This window comes from Aulonocara sp. 'chitande type north' Nkhata Bay, linkage group LG4 (assembly GCF_057382095.1).
Source record: "Aulonocara sp. 'chitande type north' Nkhata Bay isolate Kocher_YH1m ecotype deep benthic linkage group LG4, A_spYH_male_GT1.1, whole genome shotgun sequence".
Taxonomy (NCBI): domain Eukaryota; kingdom Metazoa; phylum Chordata; class Actinopteri; order Cichliformes; family Cichlidae; genus Aulonocara; species Aulonocara sp. 'chitande type north' Nkhata Bay.
Window position 1 is genome coordinate 33,549,917 of NC_141347.1, and position 21,523 is coordinate 33,571,439.

General features: G+C 42.1%; 1 protein-coding gene across 1 annotated transcript in view; it reads right to left on the reverse strand.

Moving 5' to 3' along the window:
* cacng2a (calcium channel, voltage-dependent, gamma subunit 2a) overlaps positions 1 to 21,523 on the reverse strand; it is an 84,611-nt gene that overhangs the window by 25,398 nt on the left and 37,690 nt on the right. Inside the window, exon 2 of the mRNA XM_086290073.1 lies at positions 5,236 to 5,319. Within this exon, the coding sequence (XP_086146199.1) occupies positions 5,236 to 5,319 (84 nt within the window). The remainder of the gene's footprint in view (positions 1 to 5,235; positions 5,320 to 21,523) is intronic.

The window sequence follows — 21,523 nt, forward strand, 5'->3', positions numbered from 1 at the left end:
TGCTCAAAGAAGTCCTGCCATTAATTAATTCTTCGATCTTAAATATGATCAACCTATCTCTAATAATCGGCTATGTACCACAGGCCTTCAAGCTGGCTGTAGTTAAACCTTTACTCAAAAAGCATCTCTAGACCCAGCAGTCTTAGCTAATTATAGGCCAATCTCCAACCTCCCTTTCATATCAAAAATCCTTGAAAGAGTAGTTGTCAAACAGCTAACAGATCATCTGCAAAGGAATGGTTTATTTGAAGAGTTCCAGTCAGGTTTCCGAGCTCATCACAGCACAGAAACAGCTTTAGTGAAGGTTACAAATGATCTTCTTATGGCTTCTGACAGTGGACTCATCTCTGTGCTTGTCCTGCTATACCTTAGTGCAGCGTTCGATACTGTTGACCATAATATCCTATTAGAGCGACTAGAACATGCTGTAGGTATTACAGGTACTGCACTGCAGTGGTTTGTATTGTCTCTATCTAATAGACTCCAGTTTGTGCATGTAAATGGAGAGTCCTCTTCACACACTGAGGTTAATTATGGAGTTCCACAGGGTTCAGTGCTAGGACCAATTCTGTTTACATTATACATACTTCCCTTAGGCAGCATCATTAGAAGACATAGCATAAATGTTCACTGCTATGCAGATGACACCCAGCTCTATCTATCTATGAAGCCAGCTAACACACACCAATTAGTTAAACTGCAGGAATGTCTTAAAGACATAAAGACCTGGATGGCCGCTAACTTTCTGCTTCTTGATTCAGATAAAACTGAGGTTATTGTACTCGGCCCTGAACATCTTAGAAATATGGTATCTAAGCAGATTCTTACTCTGGATGGCATTACCTTGGCCTCCAGTAACGCCATGAGGAACGTTGGAGTCATTTTTGACCAGGACATGTCCTTCAGCGCACATATTAAACAAATATGTAAGACTGCGTTCTTCCATTTGCGCAATATCTCTAAAGTTAGAAATATCCTGTCTCAGAGTGACGCTGAATGCATTTATTACTTCCAGGCTGGACTACTGTAATTCATTATTATCAGGAAGTCCTAAAACCTCGCTGAAAAGCCTTCAGCTAATCCAAAATGCTGCAGTAAGAATCCTGACAGGGACTAGAAAGAGAGAGCAGATTTCTCCTGTTTTGGTTCCCTTCATTGGCTTCCTGTTAAATACAGAATTGAATTCAAAATCCTGCTCCTCACATACAAGGTCTTAAATAATCAGGCCCCATCTTATCTTAATGACCTTGTAGAACCATATCACCCTATTAGAGCACTTCGCTCTCGCTCTGCAGGCCTACTTGTTGTTCCTAGAGTATTTAAAAGTAGAATGGGAGGGAGAGCCTTCAGTTTTCAGGCCCCTCTTCTGTGGAACCAGCTTCCAGTTTGGATTCGGGAGACAGACACTATCTCTACTTTCAAGATTAGGCTTCAAACTTTCCTTTTTGCTAAAGCATATAGTTAGGGCTGGACCAGGTGACCCTGAATCCTCCCTTAGTTATGCTGCAATAGACGTAGGCTGCCGGGGGATTCCCATGATGCATTGAGTTTTTTCTTTCCTGTCACCTTTCTCACTCACTATGTATTAATAGACCTCTCTGCATTGAATCATATCTGTTATTAACCTCTGTCTCTCTTCCACAGCATGTCTTTTATCCTGTCTTCCTTCTCTCACCCCAACCAATCACAACAGATGGCCGCCCCTCCCATAGCCTGGTTCTGCCGGAGGTTTCTTCCTATTAAAAGGGAGTTTTTCCTTCCCACTGTCGCCAAAGTGCTGCTCATAGGGGGTCATATGATTGTTAGGTTTTTCTCTGTATCTATGAAGCGCCTTGAGGCGACTTTTGTTGTGATTTGGCGCTATATAAATAAAATTGAATTGAATTGAATAGAATAAATACTGCTAAAAATAATATCAAGAGACTAAAATGCCTGCCTGTGACTAACAGTTAATTTCCTGCTCCAGCGTGGATCCACGGGCATCCACATCTCCTCCCCGCACATGATTTTTCCCTCTCATTGCTACACGTTGTTTGGTTTTAGTATTAGCAGATTGCATAACTAGGCGTTTTCTTCCTCTGTTTCTTCTCTCTCAGCTGCTTAGCACCCAGTAGAGCAGCCGATGATGGGAGCTCCAACACGGCATGCTCTAAAAACCCAGTGGCGCTTTAGTGTGCCTCAGCTGGCTTATATAACCCCGTGTGGATGCGCAAACTGCCTTGCTATTGGGAGGGCTGGACTCACGGAGCAGACACACATGCGCACACAAACACGCACAGAGAGAAGCTACTGACATGTGGCATGCTCGTATGTATTTGTACATGCGTGGATGTCGGCATGAGGACAGCAGATCTGTGCATGTGCGGTGGAGCGGGGGTGTATGTTGAGCACAGTAAAGTCAGATTTGTCTGTTTTATGCTCGGCAGCCACATCACCGAATTTCTCACTCCCTCCTCCTCACTATGCTGTCTGATGACATCACCAATGTGTCCCCTTGATTTTGGACGCCGTGCTCGCCGGTGATGTCACTTCCGTCGGGCCTTCACCTGAAGTGACATCATTCCTGTTGCATAACTATCCCCTCTCTCCCTCAGCTGTGAGAGCAAAGGCAGCTTTTCTCCATCTTTGGCCACCCAGAGGCACCGTGAAACTCCTCATTATGGAAATGCCAGGTGTGTCCGTGAAAGGGAAAAGCGCCGATGTATAAAAGCATCACTGGGGTTTAACATGAAAGACACGCATACTGCATCCCACATGACCTTATCTTGCATACGGGATAAAAAAAAAAAACATGCAATGCTGCAAATCATCGTGACTGAGATGACATGAGGCACTGTGCAACTCCTGACATGTAAAACTATGAGTGTGAGGTGTGAGGGTGAAGAGATGCAGAGAGAGTGAGAGAGACAACGACCGAGAGAGGCCTGACCTATATAAGAAGGAGGCTGAAATATTTATGGATGTGAGTGTCCTAATTGGCAAGCTACTGGGAGCAATGCGGCCTTCTCCTCCAGTCACAGCCTGGGAAGAGGTTAACGTGCACAGAGCATCAGTGGTCTGAGGGCCAGACCGCTGCTTCTACCCCATGACTGTCATCCTCAGCCTGAGAGATGCCTTGTTATGAGTGTGATCTGCTTTTGCCAGGGCTATGGCATTGTTAGAATCATTACCAGAACTGTTATCGTAACCGTGGTGCATACAGGCGGGAACAACCGCTCAGAGCGCTGAGTCAAACGCAGCCTAATTGGCCGGGGTTAATATCCAGCACTGGCACACACCGTTAGGCTGTCTGTCAGGCCTCGATTACAATCCCTGCAGACGAAGACGAGAGGATGGACACTTTCTGACTTACAGTTTCAAATCACTGCAGGCTGCAGGGGGAATGAGGTCAACCAGGGCTCGGGACATTGGCATTTTTATGAAGTATGACAGAGCGTTAAAGCTGGCACCTATGTTTAATTATGATGAGTGTTAATGAAACGTAAAAATTCTAGATGTCAGTACTTACAGAAAAATATAGTTGTATGACCAAGTCATCTACACATCTATTTGTAGCAAACTTTAGAGAGTAGAGTACAAATATTTTTTAACTCGGATGAAGCTCACACCCGCCTTCTGTATCAAGCTATTAGGCCTCATTTATTAGCAGTGCATATACGCAAATCTGCATGTAAATCAGTGATTTATCAATATTTCTGTACCTGAATTTATTTGCACGTTGCACAAAATGCGTTAGAAGTTCAAACCATATGTACGAAAAGATGACAAAGGCCTGGCTTTCTTTGGAAGTTTAAAAACAAATCTTGAATACTATAAAAATGAATACTTCTACTCCTTCTACTACTACTATTACTATTCAGAATGTTTATTTTTATTGCCATTTGTTCTTTATTTAGAGTTTTCCACAACACTATGAGACACAAAAACATCAGGATTGCAATGAAATTAAAAAACAAAAATGTAAAGATTTGTAAAGAAAACAAAAAAGTAAGAGGGAAGGTCCTACACCTTTCCTTTTACTTTAACCTTTATATTTAAACATAATTCATTCTTACTTACTTAAAATTATGTTGCCTTTAGTTAAAAAATGACAAATCGTTTCTGGATATTATGACTTAAAGTCTCATTTTCATCAAATGATCACATGCTTTTTGCCCTCAATCTGTCTTATGCTTTTTCTAGTAGTCTGTTAGTGTTTTCTCATATCAACATTGGTGCCAAAATTATGATTTTTTTCTTGAATTGCCGTGAGTGTCTCAGAGGTAATGATATTCAGAACCAAGGGGATGCAGTGGGGCACTTTTGCACACAGAGTGCACACGGAGAAGTTTGAGTAGTGCGAATATTTCCTGCTGTGCAATGAAGAACTGTACCTCCGTATCTACAGTTCATGAGTGACAGCTGCACCACACACTTCAGCAGAACAGAAACATGTACAGTCACTAACAGCTATCAGCAGGCCTGGAGCAGTCACAAAGTTACAAGTGTCCATATAAACTTTTCAGTGTGGATATGAGGACTCCAGCCAATGCGTTTCCAAAATCAGTATTACACTCCAAAAAAGTTTCTCTATGAAAGCTGTGTTAACAGATTGCATTACAAGAAAGAAGGCAGCTCATAAAAATTTCTTCTCTGTCCTTCCAAAAAAACAAACCAAATTAAATCCACTCAAAGAAAAAAGGATTTAAAGCTTAGGTGTGCTCATAAAAGTATTAACAATTAGTTACTGATCTAAATCTCTAAATTGAATTTCTTATCTTTTAAGCAAATACAAAGATTAATGGGACTATTGACCTAGTGATAGTAACAGCACCTGTTGTGATTTTTAGGATTAGCAGGCAAATGAGTCCGACAAGCATCTCTGTCTTGCTTGCACAAAGAAAAAGAGAGCAGAAATCAATGGGCTGTGTTTACAGGGTACACAGCCGACTGTAACACTGCACGTTATGTTACACACAGCCAAGCAGTAAAAACAGACGAGCTGCTTGGCAGGGCTCAGCCTGGCCAGCCTCACGCTAAAGGCAGGAAGAGACGGTGCTGACACACGGGCCAAGAGCAGCGACTGGCACTGTGCTCCAGTCTGAGCAAAAAGTGGAAAGAATTTCAAAAAGAAATTATAGAAGGAGAAGCAAAATTCCTGAAGTGATTTTTTTTCTCGTGTGGTCACTTTAAAGACAAACAGAAAAAAGTCACAATTTTTCTGTGTGTGAAAGTAAAGACTGAATATATACTTACGTAAGAAGTACTCAGATGGGTCTGCTTCATAATCTGTTTCCTCGGGAAAGTGGTCTATCTGTTTACACATGCCTTTGAAGTTTCCTGTTGAGTGAAAACAGAAAGAGGGTTCAGGAGAGCTCTAAACGAAACACTGCAAAAATCTACAACTGGAGTCAGTTTGATATCAGACAGACACGTCGACCTTTTACACTCCATATCATCAACAGACTATGTATCCTCAGTTCTATTGAGGAGGGAATTTGACTTTCCTCAACCAGTTACTCAACTTACCTCAACTGGTGTACCAGACTGAATCTAACACGTGGGCCATGCCAACATTACTTGTTTTGTTGTATAAGTGAAGTAGATAAAGGTAAAAACCGTTTTGCATGTTCATGTTTTTGTTCTTCAGCTTTTCTCAGTCTGACTTTTTAAAATATCATTTTCACAGCTCCACAACTTGGAGGACAGGTTCAAAGGTCCTTTTGGTCTTTACTGTAAGTTAACTGAATATTTTAGGTTTCAAACATGTACCTCAAGGTGCTTTATACTGTAAGGTAAAGATCCTACAGTAATAAAGAGAAAACCCAACAATCAGACAACCCCCAGTGAACAAGCACTTGGCGACAGTGGGAAGGAAAAACTCCCTTTTAACAGGAAGGAAGCCTCCGGCTGATCCAGGCTTGGGAAGGGGCTGAGGGAAGCGACACAGGACAAAAGTCCCACTGTGGAAAAGAGCCAGAGTTTAATATTAACTATTAATTAAACACAAACTGTTTATGATCATGCACAACACTTTTGTTCTTTTAATGGTCAACACAGACAGTGTCATAACAGCTCATATGAGTGGACTGATCTCTTTAGAAAGCACACCTGAGCATCAGGCCTCTCTGGCAGCAGTTGGCAGCTTGTAAACAAGAGCTGTGCAGCTGGTGCGACCTGGAGCTGCTCCAACTGCCGTGCAGAGAGAACCTCATCTCTTTTTGGCTGACACCTCGCCGTTCAGGTATGCTGTCCATCCAGGAAACAGCATCCCTCTCCTCTCCCCTCCCTCCAGCTCTTCCCTGCCTGTCTGCTCCGTGCAGAGATCTGGCATTGATGAGGTCACTCAGGGTGACGTGGCGGGGGAGGCACCCATTAGGCATCCATTATGGTCACCTGCTGCTGCAGCGAGGAGGCAGATGCCTGGCCGTTTGATTGGACCAGATTAGTGTTTCATTAACTTCTTCATCTCCTTTCCCTCCAGTGTCCCTCTAATTAGGGGAACAGGTGTTGGTTACCATGGTGCTGAGGAGGTCTTGGCAGCGAGGCATGATGGGCACAGCGGGATGCAGTTATTGCTCTGTGAATGGCCCACATACAGCGGTGGGAAGGGGACCCCTGGTGATGACCACTCAGATATTAAAGAGAGCGTCACCTGACAAAACAAGCCATCAAAGCACCCTCGATCGACTCTCTCATCATGACCTGTGGGTTAGCGCCAGCTGTTGTCTGGTACGAGTATTGAATGGAGAAATGTTCATCTGATTGCCTCATTGTCACTTGTAAAGTTTGCCTACAGATGTAGCAAAAATACTACCATAATTCAGTAAAAATAAAAACGGGCTTATTTTGTAATGAATGAACATTCGCAGGTACTAACAAAGCCATTAAACTACTGGAAAACACGAGAAATAGATGAGCTGATGCAATTTAAAAAGCACAGGTCAGACCTGAATGGTAAAAAACATGTGATATATGTGAGAATCACCAGTTCACACAGATGTTTTCTTTAAGGAAGTCTGGGTACCAGTGTTCAAAATAAAGCTCAATAAGAACTGCTTTTAAATTGTGTCGTATTTAGTCACTCTGCCACGTTTCTTTCATTTCAGCCAAACCTGAAACTATTTTGCACTTTTCCCCCTAAAGAATTTTTATATATAAGCTTTTATATATCAGGTTTTCTCTAAAGGATTATAAAATCATTTAATTTAAATATCTATAAATATAATTTTTATAAATATCTATGGAAAATTTGCAGTCAGCCATTTGGCACGCGCCATATTCCCCTTCAGATTCCCCTTCAGAGTTCTGAAAGAGGTCTGATTACTAAGAAAAGAAGAGGCTATAAAAAGTTGCTAAAGAATGAGGTGAACTCCTTAAAACATTGATGTAGTCCTAATATTTAGTCCTTCTTTGACTAAGAAGTTACAATAAAAATACAACTGTAGTGAGGTGAAGAGAGGCTTTGTAACTGAAACTGAAACTCATTTGATCTTTGTGACACGGTTCCCTGTTAATCAGAAGATCACTAACTGGTCATAAAGGGATTTACATAGTCAATAACAATGCTCAGGCACTAAGGTGGTCAAAGTGTGTTAACAAAATATCCCGTACACCATTACATCACCACCCCCACCAGCAGCATCCTGACCCACTGATGCACGGAAGGATGACTTTATGCTTTTTACGCCAAATTCAAAGTACAAATTGAGAGTCGTCAGTCCATTCCTGTTCTCAGCTCTAAACTTTTATTTTTCTATTCTAGGATCTGCAGGATTTCTGAATATGGTCACCTATGTGGATCATTTAGACAGAAGTACAGAAGCTCCACCCACCTGGTGTTTATCAGAATAAAGTCAGCTTAATGGAAGAGGAGCTAAAGTTCACATATCACACGCTGGATGAACTGAGGAGCTGCACTTCTCATACAAAACTACTCTAATAAATTCAGACATTCAAAAGGTGTGAAACAGTGTACCACTCATTTATCGCTTCTAATCCATTAATAAACAACGAAATAAAAAGGATTTTCATCAACAGGCTCTGTGGCAAAGAGGGGGGAAGACAAAAAGAGAGAAAAGCAGGCAGAAAGACAATTAATGGGAAGGAGGAGGAGAGATAAATATAGGAAGGGCAGGTAACAGAGAGGTTTTGAAGGACAGCGAGGGAAGATGGAGCAGGAGGTGGAATACATCAAGTCTGAGTGTCAGTGTAATTGCTGAGCCATGAATAGGGCCTCCAGAGTTTACCGGTCCTCCACAGTTTTGCACTTGATGCTCTGATATATGATGTGAAGCTCCTCTTTGGATGGCGGACCAAATTTCCAGTCAGCTGCTGGGTGATTTCTTTTCACTAAAGATAACTGAAGCTGAAGGAAAATAATCCACCAAAGCTTCTGTAGCTTCTGTAGCATGCTAGTTTCAGTAGTGAGTTGGTGACTACTGCAGGTGTAACCTCACCACCTTCTGCAACTACTACCCCCAGTCAGTACCTCTTCAACATACCTGCTTAAAGAAGCTTTAAATAAGTTGCATTTCTGGGGGAAGAGAGGCAAGGGGGGACACACTTGTGCCTCCTCTCAGAGCATATTTCACTGAAAGATGACTTGTGTTTACATACGACTACATTACACACTCCCAGTGGAGCTGTCTGAGCAAACTAGCAGCAGCAGCAGCAACCCACAGAGCACCATGTGTGTGTCTTAACAGCGTTATCAAGTGGGTGTAAGATTTGGTTTGCAGCTGGCTGGCCTATCCACAGTAGTGTGATTTGTAATACCAGCTGTGGAGAGTGGCCTATTGGGGGAACCACTTCAATTAGCGTGCTGAAAGATTTATGTGACACTTAACCGCTCCAAACGGTCCTTTTCTTGTAAGACATGTAAACTCAGCAGGCTGGTAAATGTTTTATAATGGCATTTTCATTTCAGAGGCCTCCCCACGTGAGTGTGAATGCAGGGGCACAACGCGGAGCGATCCGTTTGGCCATTAGGAGCTTTGGCAGGGGGACTACTGGTGAATGGGAAGGTATTACTGAAGACTCAGGTGTTCAGTGGGTCAAAACACTTATCACTTTGAAGAGAAACATCTGTGTGCACTGAGCAGCTCTTGTACTTTCAGCGCAGTATGCCGAGTAACCAAAGAGCTCTGTGTTTAAAATCACAAGGCGGCTGGAAAATCATATTTTTCCACCATGAGCCAGGATGAAGGTACAAACATTTTTTTTAAAGATCCTAAATTCTTTAACAATGCAATGAAGTTAATGGTGTTTCCTGCAGAATTCAAGTTGGTGTTATTTTAAAAATTACAAAATAGAGTATTCTTAATTGAAACGTCACACATATTGCTTGCACAGTTCTTCTACACAGAGTGAAAAAAGTACAGTAAATTGCAGGTGATCTTGAAATAACTTCAGAAATACCTTGGCAATATTTTTCAGACAAAGCTTGTGTTTAGATTAATTGGTGCACAAACTGCAGTGTGTTGAGTACAATTTAACACATCCTGAACATAGTCAGTGCACCGCACTGCAAGCAGCTTTAAGGCGCATCCTCTCGAGAAGAGACTGCAGTGATTTAGTATTCAAAAACCAAAAAATGTCGGGGAAATTCAGTCACTTGTAGCAACAACAGGTAAAAAAAAAAGTGAAGTGAAGTGGGTGGTACTGAGTTAAACTTTTAACAATTTTCAACTCAGCAACTGAAGCAACTACCAACAGGAGCAGGAGGTGGTCAACACTAAACAGAATCTCTGAATGTTCAACCATCAGCTAAGATGTTCAGCGTTACAACAAAACTGGTGAAATCGATGTTTACTTTGCAAATATGCTCATGTCTAGCAGGTACGATGCTTCACCCTAAACTGAACTCCAACATGCTCTCCTTTCCAACTTTGCACTTTCACTGTGCCTTTATGTTGATGTAGATTCTCAATCCTACAGTTCATGGTTGGTTGAAGTGCTCAAGTCAAAGCAACTGGACTTCATTTGGTTCTTGAAGATATTTCACCTGTCGTCTGAGAATCCCAGTATTTACCCTGGAGTGGGTTGTCAGCTATTAACTATCAAGACCCAAAAGAAGCCAAGGACTTTAGAAAATTTCAGTATGGCTCAAGTCTAAACTTCATAAAGTCAGTGAAGTAAGTGGAAAAAAATAGCAATAGCGTGTTACTTAATAATATTGATATAATTATGATATTTATAATAATATTTTTCATTGAATAAGATGAAAAAGATTTATTCCCCAATCAAAAAAAGCTTCCTTCTATAGAAGCCTATGTGTGAGGGGCAGGGCATGCTGCAGGCCTCTTATATGCTGGAGCACCACGAATCAAACACACACTAGCAGACGAAACCACAAGAATGCACGGTTACACTTCACCAGTTGAATCTAACTTGTTTGCCAAGTTTTTAGCATGTATCTTGAATATCATGTGCATACCAGTGTGTATGAAATTTATTGTGCTTTATTTAGCTTTTTAGAGTATAAAGATCTAGCTATTAGCTTTGTAAAGTACAGCAGAAAGTATGTAGTATGTAATGATACCCTTTTTTAAAACAAACAATTAACAAGTCATCCATGAATTGCTGTACTGAATTAAATGACGAGGAGTTTAGTATTTTTTCATCCTGGACCAAAATGACTCTACTTATGGTTCAACAAGTACTACTGATTTTAGCCATATTAGCAGCTCAAAGTCAGGCCTCAAGCCAAAATGGGAACTGATCTTTCGCTGTAAAACACGCTGGAGGTTTAATGTGTGTTGTCCGGTGGATGTCAGTGTGTTTAACAAGGAGTAAAATTAGAGGAATTTTAATATAAAAACCAATTTCTCTGCAGAGAAGCATTATAACATGAAGGATGAACAGATAAAATGAAAAACAAAATCCTCAAAGGACTTCAGATAACTTAACAGAATAGATGAAAAATGAAACTTTCTGACACTTCTGAATATTGAAATAACCACAGCCTGCTCAGCCGGACTGAAAAGCAGCAAGTGACCATGATTTATTGAGCTGCCGCCATAAAACGATAGAGCAGGTTTATCTGTGATCTCTTGCTGGGAGTGAGCCATCACCAGTCCCTCCACGGACCCTTAGCTGTGGTTGAGGAAAGTCTTTGAGTGTTGTCCAGAGAGGGTGTTATCCTGACTAAGTCAATCAGCCCAGACACCACTGACCGCCGTTCCCTCCTATACTGGAAATGAGCTATGGGCTAACCCCATGTCCTCTGTGTCCCCTCCCATCCCCTGCAGCCATAAAGCACCTCATTACCACAGAGCCTGGAGTGGCAGAAACACTCAGGAGTGAAGTACAGTGTGTGTGTGTGTGTGGCAATGAGAGGGGGTGGGAAGGTGAACGTACAGATTTACAGTTGCCCACAGCAGCAAGGCTCAGGGTCTAGTCCTGAGGGGCCGGAGCTTATCCAGCCGGCATCAGGCTCATTTTCACGGCCCTTACACAGCACATACACATAACACCGAGGAGGAGCTCTTGTTGGTCTGGTGATGTTGCCATGTTGCTCTTTATTCAAGCTTTCCCCAGGGTGATGTTCACATTTAGGTGCAGGATATTGGACCAGCTCCAGCTGAGGCAGAGCTCAACCCAATGTGGATCTGTTCCAAAGTTTAGGTGTTGACTGGTTAAAAAAGGTCCGTGACGAAGCTGAGAAAGTTTTTCTAATGCCACTGATAGCACAAGCATGGGCCCTGGCCCCTGGTTATTACAGGAACAGGAAACACTAACTCCTATTTTCTCTCTTGCCATCATTCTCGCAGGCATATTTCTGGCCTGCTGCTGAGAAATTTCTTCAAGTTTTAAGGCAGCTTTGAGTCATTTCTTCCTCCTCGACTGTGAGTTAATCTCCATTTTGCTGCATATAGTATGATCGAAGTCACTGCACAAAGCCTGACAGAACACACACGGAGGGATTTTAGCTTACTTTCCTTCTTTTTCTGAGTGATTAAACCAACATATCACACAACAGTATCATCAGCAGTAGGTGAGATCCTCAAATGCGGATGAAATAACAGTAACAGGGAACATGACCACGTATGATTCATCTATCTGGTTTTATATCCAGCGCAGAAGAGCATCAATATTCCTGCTTGAGCTTTCCAGTTATTTGACACATGAAGATCAGTTTACTTGTGTGTCTTTGGAGAAGTTTCATCTGAGAGAGCGACTCAAGGGGGATCACTTATCATTGGTCTAAATAAAGAGGGTTGAGTTGGACTTTCATACCTCAGTGAGAAGTGGGGAAGAAATGAGTGAAACCTGCTTTAAAATTTGCAGAAATTCCTCATCATTGGTTTACTAAGTTGAATCAAACGAATTTGTGCTAACAATTATCTTCATTGAGTAGCTGATTAATTTATCTGATATAAAAGAACAAAAAGCTCAGTTACACTTTCTACACACCCAAGATGACTCCTATCCCTCTTTTTAGCTGTTTACACAAATAGGGATGTTTATGGGATGGAGTCTACGCTGCTTACAGTGGGTGAGGGACAGGGGACACACTGGACAGGTGATCAGTTAGGTCTATTACAGAGATGCAGACATCCATTTGCAATCATATCGGCCAATTTAGAGTAACACGTTAACCTAACGAGTCCCCCAACACTATTTTGCTAGAGTAGTTCTTTAAATACAAATTCATCTCATCTATCAAGCTGACTGAAAAGCCTCCCTATCGCTGTGTTATTTAAAGAGCATGATTTCCTAAAGTACTGCCTAACTTCAAACTAAGCTCTGTTTAAAATAAAGTGTTTCTAATAACAAAGAAGCATAGATGATATATGAAAGATCAGTTGTGTGGTCAAGTGAATCTTATGCAGAAGTGCCTACAACCTGCGGAAACTGCTCTGGCTGCAAAAAGCTGTTTATGATCCAATCTGTGGAAAAATGGCCTTGCTCTCTTTTGATCTATATGATGAGATTATGGTCTTAATAAGTTGTTGCAAGTATGCTTCAATACACCATGATGCTAGTTTTTAAAATCTGGTTCCTATAAAGAGTGAAACAGGGGATAAAGCAAGTTGTGATTTATAGTCTGTTTTAACTTGAGATTGACAAGTTCTAGTGTAAAAACGTGCAGTCAGTTTCAACCTTCACTCATTATTTATATCTGTTTTTCAAATTAAAAGTGGCCAAAATGCTGGAGATAGGGCGTTACTAACTGTTGATGGAATTGGACCTCTGCTTGCTGCCATAATGCACTGAAAACTATAACACTGCACACTGAAAAAAGTGCAATAAGCCAGATGCTGAATTTGCATATAAGGAACTCCCTATCTTGTAATTGTTATATATTGTTTAAGGAACCAAGGCTTATCAGTTTATCAGACTGAATTATGTTGAAATGAAACAGAGTAGTCATGTTTTATCTCCAGAAGCTCCGCCCCCCCAGAGCGGACTTTGCAGGAAAAAATGGCTGCTCCGTCCACCATGTTTTGTCTTGCTTTGGAAACTTAACAGCAGTCTAGAGTTCTTCACTTCGAAGGAAAATAAAATTTAAAGCTAAAATAATGTATATATGGACCTTTACTGAGGTAACTTTTTTTTTTACTGGTATGTGGGCTGGTTATTGAGCAACATGAAAAGCAAACATAAGGCTCCAGTTAGCTAATGTTGATCAATATCTAATGATGTGATGATCAAATTAGTAATAATCAAATGTAACGTGGGTTAAGATTAAACCTAAATAAACAGACCGTCACAAACTTTCATCGGTGTCTGCAGTAAGTGGTGGTACCAGCAGTATCTTAACAATTACACAGAACTGGACAAATCTTTCCTGGATGGCAGAGGAGAGAGACGTCCGGGTCACGCCTGCCCACACATGAAACCCTCTAACAGTGATCAAGCACGATAACTGCTGCCACATTGCTGCAAACTGAGACAAAGGTCTGATGAGACACAAACACGTAGGAGGTGCATGATGGGAAGGGGAGGGTGGGGGGTTGGGGGGCTGCAGGGGGGGTCAGGAGGACTTGACTGAGTAGGAGGTGCAGTTTAAAGAGAAAGAGTTAGAGACAGAGAGATTCAAGCCCACTTCTGATTTGCCAGTGGGTGGCATTCTCGAAAACTTTCCAGGCAGCCACTGAGTGCGTCAGCATCCAGAAACCCCTCCTTCCCCTCCTCCATATCCTCCTCCTCCCACCTCCATCCTCAGTCCCTACAGCAGCCGTTGCCATGTGGACATCAGAACCATTCGCTGCGGTTGCCATGGATATAGCTATCTGGGATCACATGGTTGGAGCCGGTGAGGTGTCTTTAACCCCTGGACACAAAGCGGCTTCAGTGACACAGCATGCAGTATTAGTCAGCAGCTGTTATAGTACCAGCACGGCAGCCTGTAAGCTAGCGCTGACTCCACACAGAGGCCTGCAAAGGCAGTCAGGTATGCTTGTGTCCTTTCGGGTCAAACGTATAAACTTACTGTTGGATTACACCACGGATGGAAAAAGATATATTGCTTATATGGGTCATTTAACTTCACAAATGAACACAAATGGTCTCCTCTAGTCTGCAGTTACACTATTGCGGCATTCCCATGTGGATGCATGCACAGGTATGAGCAAATAAATCCCCTGTGGATGAAAAGGTAATGGGTTCATGCATGTTACACATTGACATCATCTCCCTCCTAATGAACAGCCATCCTAGCAGCAATGACAAGATCCCTAATCGTCTTATTCATCATCATAATCACACCTTATTCATCCTTATAATCACTATATTCATCTTGGTAATGACCCTGCTAAGGCTGGGAGGCTCATGTGCACCATCGCTCCCAATACGAACACACACACACAATACTGGGTCTTTTTCCATGTCAGCACTGGAGCAGAACTGTTGCTAACACTTAAAGACGCAGTTAAATGACAGTTTATGCAGTTTTGTAACATATTTTAAATATGCAGATAAGGTATCACTGCAGTGAGGATCAGCCATCAAGAGATTTCATTTGATAGCTGCAAAATGGGGCCTGACTTCAGATCTGGATACAGTGAAGGCTTTTTTGCCTCCACCCACACCACCCTCACCTGTGTTGGTGAATCAAGGAGGCAGAGGAAGAGGCTCAAATGGCACTTAAATCACACACATTCAATTTTAGAAGTGCAAAATTGGTATTTTGTAAGCTGGCATCTAAACACAGCTCCAACCAATCACAGTACAAATAATTAATGTAAAATGTTTTTGTTTTTTTACAGAATGCCACTAATATCAATTCCTATATAATCACTAACTCCTCATTCAGTTTGTCTTTCATCGTTCTTTTCATAAACTGTAATTATAGTTTCTGATCTTTGCTTTCCAAATTGTAAGTGAAACTGAGCTGCTAATGCCAACTGATTTTGGGGGGAATGTAATAATTAATTTGTGTAACTAAAAGTTAAAAACATTGCACATGTACACACAAACTCACAAGGCTAAGAGAAAACACACTAAATGAATCTGTGAAATTTACCGATCTTATCTAGTTACATACATAAGGCTCAATTTTTTGTCGTTACCCACAAACTGTACGAAAAAAGCCTTGGTTGTTGTCACAACTATTTGGTTTTTGCACTACATTTCTAAAGGCTTGAACTTGACCACCTGGGTTTTTCTTGGAGCCTGAAGTTCTAAAGGGTCATTTGGATGAGAAGGTGGCATGGTATATTATCAGTAATGCTAGTTAACAAAGTGCATTCACAGGTTGCAAAATCACAGAATCCTGTTGCACTAACAAATACACAAATAGCACTAGAATTTTAATCAAAAAATCAAAGAAGAGCAGACTTCTTGGACAACCTGGTAGTTCGATTAATTTCAGAGCAAACCAATGCTTCAACATGGAGGAGAGGTCCAGTTCAGCTCAGTCACACAAGCCTAGTGACCAGTTGCAACCATCCGGAAACGTGCTCGTCATCTCCGAGCATGAAGTAAGGAGAGCCTTCAAGAGAGTGAACACCAGGAAAGCAGCAGGACCAGACGGCATCCCAGGTCGTATCCTCAGAGACTGCGCATACCAGCTAGCTCCTGTGTTCACTGAGATATTCAACATCTCTTTATCTCAGTCGGTGATCCCCACATGCTTCAAAGAGTCCATCATTGTTCCTGTCCCGAAGAAACCCCACCCTGCTTCTCTCAATGACTATCGCCCTGTAGCCCTCACCTCAGTAGTGATGAAGTGCTTTGAACGCCTGGTCAGAGACTTCATCATTTCTTCACTACCAGACACACTGGACCCACTACAGTTCGCTTACCGTCCAAATCGTTCCACAGACGATACCATCTCTCATCTCCTCCACACATCACTCACTCACTTGGACACTAGAAGGGGGAATTATGTTAAAATGCTCTTCATAGACTACAGCTCTGCATTTAACACCATAATTCCCTCCACACTCACCACCAAGCTGGAGCATCTGGGACTCAGCTCATCTATGTGTCAGTGGATCTCCAACTTCCTAACTGGCAGACCACAGGCAGTAAGGATGGGCGGACATGTCTCAGCCTCCACCACTCTCAGCACTAGAGCCCCCCAGGGGTGTGTTCTGAGCCCCCTGCTGTACTCTTTGTACACATATGACTGTGTGGCCACTACCAGCTCCACCACCATCATCAAGTTTGCTGACGACACCGTCGTGGTGGGCCTGATCTCTGATAACAACGAGACGGCCTACCTGAAGGAGATTAGGAATCTGGAGAACTGGTGCCAGAGGAACAACCTCCTTCTAAACGTCAGTAAGACAAAGGAGCTGATAGTGGACTTCAGCACTAAGCAGGAGAGGAACTACCAGACCCCCGTCATCAACGAGTGCCCAGTGGAGAGAGTGGACAGCTTCAAATACCTCGGAGTTCACATCACGCAGGACCTGTCATGGTCCTGTCACATCAACACCGTGGTGAAAAAGGCCCGACAGCGTCTCTACCACCTCAGACGCTTGAGAGACTTCCAACTGCCCTCCAAGGTGCTCAGGAACTTTTACTCGTGCACCATAGAGAGCATCCTGGCGGGAAACATCTTAACCTGGTTCGGGAACAGCACCATGCAGGACAGACGAGCTCTACAGAGGGTTGTGCAGTCAGCTGAGCGCACCATCCGCTCCGAGCTCCCTGACCTGCACTCAATCTACAGCAGGCGGTGCTGGACCAAGGCCAGGAAGATCGTGAAGGACCTCAGCCATCCCAACAACAGACTGTTCTCTCTGTTGAGGTCAGGAAAGCGATTCCGCTCCCTGAAGACCAACACAGAGAGACTGAGGAGGAGCTTCTTCCCGCAGGCGATACGGTCTCTCAATCACACCACCACACAGTACTGACCCACACATATGGTTCTTACACACACACTGGACTTTCTGGACTTTGGTTTTGCACAACACTGGTCACTATATTCTTCATTTCCGGTTAATACTTGTACAGCTGCTGTTATTGTGTATATATTTATTTATATTTAGATTTCTTCATACATTCTTATATAGTTCTATATTGTGTATTGTGTATTTTGTTGTACAGTTATTTTATTTTCAACTTTAATTTATATATTTATCTTTATCTTATTCTTCCCAGTTAAATTTACCCTTCATTCTAATTTGTGTTGTACAGTTATTTCATTTTTAACCTTAATTTATATTTTATTCCTTCCTAGTTAAATTTACCCTTTTTAATTTTTCATATTTATTTCCTATCTTATTCATAGCCTTTTCCTTTTTTGTTTTCTTTAGGTCACGAGCAGTTGTCCAAGCATTTCACTACATATCGTACTGTGTATGACTGTGTACGTGACAAATAAAAAATTTGAATTTGAATTTGAATTTGAATTCATCTAGCAAAAACAGGTTGTGAGGGAAAAATTACAATTCTGTGATGGGCTGGAAAGGGTTGCTGACGTAGCGGCGAAATCAGCTGATGAAGTTTGACCCAGAGAGAGGTCAGTGACACCCTAGTAACCACCAGTTGCTGGGAAAGTGGTTGCTGGAGTCAGCTAGGTAAAATTAGTTGCAAATGCATATAGTGTTGCACTGAAAACCTCATTTTGATTGATGTGATTCTAGCAAGCTGCTGCAGTAACCTGTAGTTTGTTTTGGAGGACGGCAATTTGTCAGCATCGACAGTGGCAATCATCTAGTGATTAAAACAACCACTTTGGTTCCTGCACCTTGGTGACCAGTTTGACCTGGTTACAGTTAGCAACTGTTTGCCAGCCAGTTGGGGAATAAACATTTTTCCCCTGTTGCCAGAGGTTGCCATGGAGTTCCTGACTGGTCTCTAGACCTGTGTGACTGAGACCTAAACAAGTCTAGTAAAAAACAGTAACTATAATGGACATCTGTGCCCATATTGGACATGTCCATAATAGTGGACACCTGTAAGCAGATGATTAGAAAGAGACCATTATCTTATAGTCTCTGAATACAAAGGTGCTCTAGTAGATGTTACAAATGAACAATATGGAGTTGGAAATGACTCTTTAAGACATTTGTCATGGACATTTGGAGTCTTAGCTGTGAAAAGTTAACCAGAAAGCAAAAGGAATACAATATTAGCAGCCTGGCCAAATAAAGATGCATCTTGCAGGCTGAGAGGTTGGCAGGTATGTAACGCAGCAGCTGTAGCTGCAGGTGATGTGGGAGGCAGACTAATGGAGGCAGCAAGGTGCCGTCAGGTTTCGGCTCGTTGGAGGATGACTGACAGATGTTAGACAGTCATTTGACCTCCCACAGCTCGGCTCGAGCGCTTGCCCAACAAAGGCGTTCTTCTCTGTCCTGAATGGCTGAGTTGTCTACTGCTTTTGATCTGAAACGCCACATCTGCGTCTGTCTGTGAGCCGCTGCAGCACTGTGTGTCTGTTTACTCCTGAGTTGATGTGTTGATGGAAAAGAAATAGGGAGGAGATCACCTGTGATACACTACCAAAGGAACTGCGAACCCTCAGGGAGGCCAGACCCTCTCAGTCATACTTGTTTCTTCTCACTGCTTTCTTGACTCCTCTCTTCAAGCCATCCTTATTTATAGTGTTCTACTTTTATATTCTGCTTGCTGCCCTATTGCACAAGAAGAGCTCAATATGTAGCCACTGTCACAGGTTCTGTTTAGTTTTTATCATCTCAACCATCTTCAGGAGTTAATTTATTAACTTTCAATACTGCTCAAAATTTGAAATGAATGTGTCTTATGTTAACCCTTTATCACTCAGATATTATACAGGCTATTGTAGGCCATGGTAAAATCTAGAAAGAGCGGATTTTACCACGTGCACAGAGAGCAAGAGTTGTCTGTGTTCAGACAACAGTACCTTGTGAATGCTTTGTACTACTGTGATACACCAAATATGCCCCAAATGCTCATTGTCTCTTCTTTCTGAAACCATTTGAATTTTGTTTCTAACACAAATGGTGATGGGGTTATAGCCATTTAAAGAGAGCTTGTAAAATGGGCCAGTTGCCAGTTTGATGGTAAAAAAACAGAAGCTGTTTTATGCAACAGGAAAGGGTGTAGTTGCCTTTTGCAAGTGTCACCACCCTCTGCTTTTTATAGAAATTATATTGGGAGAGGATATTGGGAGATTACATGGAAGACAGCTGATTCTTTCATAAAGCATGTAGTCTGTGTGGAGGTCGAGGTGGTGGATGGATCAACAAAACATTGGTGTTTAGTGGAAAGTGTTGCTTGTTTTCCACGTCCAACCTACACAGCGTTTTGTTTTGTTATGTTTTCTCTTTTTTTCACTTAAAAATATTTTTTGCAAAAGGAAAATTGACAAGAGCGAAGACGTTCACATCCTCTAATTAAATGTGCTCTCTCATACTGCTCTCTCAGTATGAATGTAGACAAACAGCAGATCTGACCACTCACAACAGACACCACTATCTGTCCTTGCGATATATATATCTATATCACATTTCATAGTTTAGAATTGATTTCACAAAAATTAATGTGATGTGAACTCTGGCCAGAAAGGAGCTGTGAAATGAGTGGGAGGATCATTTTCAGGCACGGTGTAGATTAATCGTATCTAATCTAGAAGTGCTCTTATTTTCCAGCACTGGAATCACAGATAAATGGTAGCTGCGACAACAGGAAGGGGCATTTGATCAGAAAACATGCCATTTATATTTGACAACTCATTCACTCATTATTTGGCTATGTAAACTGCACAGTATTTTATTAGATTAGAATATTATTAGTCTGGCAGGACAGTAGGAGCATAATAGATAACAGTTGGAGTATGACACTACAAATATTAAAGAGCAATGTAAAACACTCCAGAAGCAAATACCTTGCATGAAAAATCAAAGTGCTAGTTTTATCCCTCTATATGAGATGACATCATTAGATTATTAATATTGAACCATCGCTGTGCAGCATTACTGTTGAAGCTGCTGGAGGTGCTGCTGATTTGAAGTGGATTTCTTTAAAGGAACACCAGAAAAATCTGACGGTTTGTTAGACATTTTGGATAGTTTTCAGAGGTCAAACATAGTTGCTGGTTTAGTGAAATGAAAGTGATATCAAAAAGTCTAAAACTTAATTAGGGCAGCTGTGGCTCAGGAGGTAGAATGGGTCATTTACCAGCCAGAAAGTCCGTGGATTGATTCTGTGACTGCTCCTTTCTGCACGTCAAAGTATCTGTGGCCAAGATACTGTTGTCTGTCCCTCAAGTAAACTATGTGGCCATTACACTATGGTACTACACAGCAATCTGGGAACTGATTGGCTCTTGTTTAAGAAGCTGAGGCCAATGATTAAGGTGCTTCTGGCAGGCATATAAATTAAAACAGGCTTAGAAAAAGCTAAAAGCTGTCAGTCAGCAGCTTAGAGCTCATATTTTGATGAATTTCTGCTAAATGCAATTCTTTATTTGCTTTCAATGTGGACTGTTTGGCTTCCTGCTGTATTATAAGTGAAGACAAGATGAGCACCATCACCCTCATGTTCAGAGGAAGTAGGAAGGATTTCTCCTGCCTGTGGTCCATCTGTGCATCACAGCCGAGACGTGTGGAAACACCAGGACCTGTTAGGTCAGGGAGGGCAGGAACCGCCATGAAGGAGAGAACAAGCTTTCACAGATCCAGGAACAGGAGTACCAGTGAGTCACTGGAGCTGCAGCCGAGTGCGTCACAGCCTTCTGGTCAGACGGGGTGAAAGCTGTCCAGTTCTTAGAAGAGTCCCTCAGCAGCACCCACAGGGAGAGGCATTCCCAGAACACAGGCCAAGTAAACACTTCACACGAATAACAACAATTGGAAAAGCAACACCTCACCTACACCAGTCACAATCATATAATGATCTCCATTGGGGGGGGGGGGGGGGGGGGGGGTTGAATCTTTTTGGTCCTCTTTAGAAACTTAAAGCATAAAGCATGCTTTAAAAAGCTGACCAGTAAAATCACTTATTTTAGTGTTAAGCACACCATGCACACAAGCACAGGCAAACAGATCCCTGCAATGAGGTGGATGCAGTTTTGCTGCAGGTGGAAAGTGTGAGGCAACCAGGAAACAGAAAAAAAGAGGCAAATTTATATAGAGTGGTGAGCAGGATAATTTGTTCCTCA